Source organism: Lepidothrix coronata, unplaced genomic scaffold (genome assembly GCF_001604755.1).
Source record: "Lepidothrix coronata isolate B3197 unplaced genomic scaffold, Lepidothrix_coronata-1.0 Scaffold54, whole genome shotgun sequence".
NCBI classification, from domain to species: Eukaryota; Metazoa; Chordata; class Aves; order Passeriformes; family Pipridae; genus Lepidothrix; species Lepidothrix coronata.
In genome coordinates this window covers 4,610,022-4,615,901 of record NW_016690234.1, presented here as the reverse complement: position 1 = coordinate 4,615,901, position 5,880 = coordinate 4,610,022, and the positions used below count along the sequence as shown (strand labels likewise).

General features: G+C 41.4%; 1 protein-coding gene across 5 annotated transcripts in view; it reads left to right on the top strand.

Annotated features, from left to right (window-relative positions):
• SALL1 (spalt like transcription factor 1) overlaps nt 1–5,760 on the top strand; it is a 17,856-nt gene extending 12,096 nt beyond the window's left edge. For all 5 annotated transcript variants that reach the window (XM_017816105.1, XM_017816104.1, XM_017816106.1 and 2 more), the window contains exons 3-4: nt 1–2,686; nt 3,745–5,760. The exon at nt 1–2,686 is cut by the window's left edge and continues 721 nt beyond it. In XM_017816105.1, the coding sequence (XP_017671594.1) occupies nt 1–2,686; nt 3,745–4,185 (3,127 nt within the window). In that variant the 3' untranslated portion in view covers nt 4,186–5,760. The remainder of the gene's footprint in view (nt 2,687–3,744) is intronic.
• The last annotated feature ends 120 nt before the right edge of the window (nt 5,761–5,880 follow it).

The following is a 5,880-nucleotide window of genomic DNA, read 5'->3' as shown; positions in this document are numbered from 1 at the left end:
CCCCTTGTCCACGTTAAGTTCCCATTTATCCCAGCAGCTGGCTGCAGCAGCTGGATTAGCACAAAGCCTTGCTAGTCAATCTGCCAGCATCAGTGGTGTGAAACAGCTACCCCCTATACAGCTACCTCAGAGCAACCCTGGCAACACTCTAATTCCATCCAATAGTGGCTCTTCTCCAAATATTAACATATTGGCAGCAGCAGTTACAACACCGTCCTCAGAAAAAGTGGCTTCAACTATTGGTGGCTCACAGCTCAACAACCCACCAGTATCAGCATCATCTTCACCAGCTTTTGCAATAAGCAGTTTATTAAGTCCTGCATCTAATCCACTTCTACCTCAGCCCACCCCTAGTAACTCTGTTTTCTCCAGTCCCTTGTCCAATATTGGAACACCTGCAGAGGATTTAAACTCCTTGACTGCCTTGGCACAGCAAAGAAAAAGCAAGCCACCAAATGTGACTGCTTTTGAAGCAAAAAGTAATTCAGATGAGGCATTCTTTAAGCATAAATGCAGGTTCTGTGCTAAAGTGTTTGGGAGTGACAGTGCCTTGCAGATTCATTTGCGTTCTCACACTGGCGAGAGGCCATTTAAATGCAACATATGTGGAAACAGGTTCTCAACAAAGGGAAACTTAAAAGTCCACTTTCAGCGTCATAAAGAAAAATACCCTCATATTCAAATGAATCCGTACCCGGTGCCAGAGCATTTGGACAATATTCCTACAAGCACGGGTATTCCTTATGGGATGTCTATACCACCAGAGAAACCTGTCACGAGCTGGCTGGACAGCAAGCCAGTCCTCTCCACCCTAACAACTTCTGTTGGCCTGCCACTCCCACCAACGATTCCAAGCTTGACCCCATTCATCAAAACTGAGGAGCCTCAGCCGATTCCCATTAGCCATCCTTCTGCTAGCCCTCCCTGCTCTGTCAAGAGCGACTCGGGAACAGCTGATCCCACATCAAAAATTTCCAATGGACTTTCTGATGAGGTAGAGTCTGGTGCTTTGCCTACCTCAAATGGCAAAATCGAAGAAAACCCTCAAAACACAAGCACCATCACTAACATGAGTAGCTCCGTGAGCTCCCCGGCAGCAGACTCGGGCTCCAGCGGTGTCGCCACTTTTACAAATCCACTGATGCCTCTAATGTCAGAGCAATTTAAGGCAAAATTTCCATTTGGAGGACTATTGGATTCAACGCCAGCATCTGAAACATCAAAGTTGCAGCAACTGGTAGAAAACATTGACAAAAAGGCAACCGATCCTAACGAGTGCATCATTTGCCACCGAGTTCTCAGCTGCCAGAGCGCACTGAAAATGCATTACCGCACACACACCGGTGAGAGGCCATTTAAATGTAAAATCTGTGGTCGTGCTTTCACTACTAAGGGCAACTTAAAGACTCATTACAGTGTCCACCGTGCCATGCCGCCGCTGAGAGTGCAACATTCATGCCCAATCTGCCAGAAAAAATTCACCAACGCCGTTGTGCTACAGCAGCATATCCGAATGCACATGGGAGGGCAGATCCCCAACACCCCAGTGACAGAAAACTATCCGGAGTCAATGGAATCAGATACGGGATCTTTTGATGATAAGAATTTTGATGATATAGACAACTTCTCAGACGAGAATATGGAAGACTGTCCTGACAGCAGCGTGCCAGATACACCTAAATCTGTGGATGCATCACAAGACAGCTTGTCTTCTTCCCCTCTGCCCCTGGAAATGTCAAGTATTGCTGCTTTAGAAAATCAGATGAAGATGATCAATGCAGGACTTGCTGAACAACTTCAGGCAAGCTTAAAGTCGGTTGAAAATGGGTCAGTGGAAGGGGACGTTTTGACTAACGATTCGTCATCTGTCGGTGGTGATATGGAAAGCCAAAGTGCTGGAAGCCCTGCTGTCTCAGAGTCTACCTCTTCCATGCAGGCCTTGTCCCCATCCAACAGCACTAATGATTACCACAAGTCACCAAGTATCGAAGAGAAACCAGTAAGAGCTTTACCAAGTGAGTTTGCCAACGGTTTGTCTCCAACCCCTGCTAACAGTGGTGCTTTGGACTTGACGTCTAGTAACACTGATAAAATAATTAAAGAAGAGTCTCTGAGTATGCTCTTTCCTTTCAGAGATAGAGGTAAATTTAAAAACACTGCATGTGACATTTGTGGCAAAACATTTGCTTGTCAGAGTGCCTTGGACATTCATTACAGAAGTCATACCAAAGAGAGACCATTTATTTGCACAGTTTGCAATCGTGGCTTTTCCACAAAGGGTAATTTGAAGCAGCATATGTTGACACATCAGATGCGAGATCTACCATCACAGCTTTTTGAGCCCAACTCCAGTATTGGCCCTAATCAGAACTCTTCAGTTATGCCTGCTAATACACTGTCATCGCTCATAAAGACTGAGGTGAACGGCTTTGTGCACGGCTCTCCTCAGGACAGCAAAGAAGCACCCTCTGGTCTTGTTTCTTCAGGGCCACTATCCTCTGCCACATCCCCTGTGCTGCTCCCTGCTCTCCCCAGAAGAACTCCAAAACAGCACTACTGCAACACGTGTGGGAAAACATTTTCTTCTTCCAGTGCTCTGCAGATCCATGAAAGGACACACACTGGTGAGAAACCTTTTGCCTGCACTATATGTGGAAGAGCATTCACAACAAAAGGCAATCTGAAGGTACTTTTTCCTCTTGCTGCTCTTAGGTTTTATTTTCTCCTTCCTGGGGGTTTTCAGTTTTTTACATCTATTAATGTTGTAAGCAGTGGTACCTTTGGGTATCTGTGGTGTGACTGTGTTTAGTCAGCTCTGGTAGACCTAGGTGGCCTCTTGCTGAGTGCTCATGTTGGCAGCAGGTCTGAGGCATGAGCTGTTTTGGCTTAATTAAAATTCATCTACCAGCAAAGACTGTCTATGTAGAGTGTGAAACAGAACAGCCAAATGATGGTAAGGAGTATTAATTAACAGAGAAATGAGTTTTGTAACTCACACACCTCTTCAAGAGGTGAAAGGCTCTTGAATGTGCTGTTTTTCATATCTATCATGTAAGATGAGTGTTTAAAAAAACTATTAATATAATTCTGGAAGTAATGGGCGTTACCTTAATTGATTATATAACTAACATTTCCTACTGATATGTGTTTGAAAAAGCAAATAGACTTAAGTTTTAGAACACCAGTTGAGCACTTTACTGTGTACATTTTTCTGTTGACAGAGTATTTCTCTAGAGGTTGCTGCCAGTAATGTGAGGTGCATAATTACTTTCAGGCCATTCTGTCTATACAGGAGGCTCTCCAATGAGCAATCAGTAAAGGATACTTTCTGCCTGTCTGAAAAGGACGTTTATAGGGTAAAGGGTGTCAAATACAATACTTACCATTGCAATGAAAGTGGACATAGCAATTCTAGCCCTGAAAGCAGCTATCTGCAATTGACAAAACAACACAAAGTCATTATAAACTAAATACATGTAAAAAAAAAAAAGAGTAAGAAGCAATGCATTGTTGAGCAGCAGAACAGGGTATTGTGGGTAATGATGATGGGCTAATCCAGAAGTAGTTTATTTATTACTCCAGATGGGAAATGGAGCCCTGCATCCTCTACCTTTAATGCCATTCATTAGGTAACAAGACTGGACACGTTCATGGACTCCTGCCTTCTCAGTGATCAAAATAAGTTTGAAATCCCTGTCAACGTCTATTTTTTGTTTGTTTGTTTCTTCCTTTCTTTCTTTCCAGGTTCACATGGGCACTCACATGTGGAACAGTACTCCTGCAAGACGAGGCAGACGACTTTCTGTAGATGGCCCCATGACATTTCTAGGAGGCAATCCTGTAAAGTTCCCAGAAATGTTTCAGAAGGATTTGGCTGCGCGGTCAGGGAATGGAGACCCATCCAGCTTCTGGAACCAGTATGCAGCTGCACTCTCCAATGGCTTGGCCATGAAGACCAACGAGATCTCTGTCATCCAGAATGGCGGCATCCCTCCAGCACCGGGGGGCCTGGGCAACGGGGGCAGCTCTCCCATCAGTGGCTTGACAGGAAGCCTGGAGAAGCTCCAGAATTCAGAACCCAATGCACCTCTAGCTGGTCTGGAGAAAATGGCAAGCAATGAAAATGGGACAAACTTCCGTTTTACGCGTTTCGTGGAAGACAACAAAGAAATTGTAACAAATTAGAAAAAAACCTCCATAAATAACATTCCTGCAAATAGTGCAACCTAGGGTTGCTTTTTTCAAGCTGCAGGCTACAACATTACAAAGACTTTGTTTTGTACCGTGTTCTACTTCTAGAGTTCTAAGAGAGCTTATTTATTAGTGATATAACCTTGCTTTGCAAACAAATGCAAGCATTAACTTTGGTCTCCCGTATTTTGAACTAAATACTAATCGACTAGAGTGCTGTAAACTTGCTGTAACATTTATGGCAGTTGCAAGTCTGTTCTGCTAGGTGATCTTATTCTGGCATTAACTTATTTTCTATATCCAGTTTAACATGAACTCTGGTATTGATGCGATGCCTCAGTGATGCATTAGATCTCTAATAAAAATCTGTATATAAATGTACACTTCGATCCTGCTGGAAACTTTATCAGCAAACACATTGTTTAATTTTTCCAAACAAAATTAAAAAAAAGGACTGAGAGAATATAGACTGAACAGTGTGGGTCCTTTACACAGCTCAGTTTTTGATTTTTATTATAAAATTAAAACTGCTTTAATTTTTGTAGGTTTAACATTTTCCGTTTTGAACTGTTATTTGTATTGTGCTTTTTACTTGAGTCGTCTTAAATGTTAATACATTTCTGTACAGTAATAAGCACGCGGATTATTAGAGGAGATACTGAAGTGTTGTTTTGGTAGTTGAAACTGAGACGTAACATTTTGCCTTGTAGGTATATTCATTATAGAAAATGTGCTGGACTTTCACAATGCTGCTAAGTATGGCATCTTGAACAACTTCCGTGGACAACTGTAGATGCTCCTGTATATACAATAAGACATCACTTTCATTAAAATGTACATACGTTCCTTACAAGACCAAGCCCTACTCCTTGACCAAGGGAACAAGTATAGTGTTTGTTTATTTTGTATTAGGTATTGGGGGGGGCAGGGGGAACCTTGGACTGTTACATGCACTTTCTCGGAAAGTTGAAAGGAAAAGAGGTCCAGTTTCTTTAACATTTAATACTTACTAACAGCAGAGATACTGTAATTTTACTCGAGTAATCAAATACATTTTTGCAACAGATAAAATTCCCTGTCTCTGTGTTTTTAAAGTGTACCTGTATTTAGTAATCATTTTGTATTATTTAGCCTTTCCCTTGGTTAACATGAACTGTCCAGGTTGTATGTGTGTGTTTATATTTGTAAGTATGGGTATACATATATGTATTGCATATTAATTGCTAGTATATTTTTCATACCCCCTAATAGTGGGAAATTTCTCCTTAACTATTCAACTCCTCATAAAATTGTAGATATTTTGGCATTTTGAGTTTCTTTATTAAAAAAATGCTGCTAGCAAAGACCTTATTGAGCCTAGGTAAGTTTCCTTTGAAGGAAATAATTTATTACATTTAAGGCTTGATTTGGTTCAAATGCTTTATATTTGATATTAATTTTATTTTATGAGATTGTATGTTTGTGGCATGCTTACGCTGCTATATCTGTGTTAAGATGCCCACTTGCAAGCCTCCATATATTATATGGGGTTTATAACTTGATTGTAAAAAAAAAACAAAAACAAAAAACCAAACAAAACTTAATTGCTTTGGCCTTGCACATGATTTGGCTTCCCTTAAACACCTGCAATGATTATTCACCTCAAATGAGTTTGTCAAACAGAATTCAGCCCAGTATTTTCACCCAGTA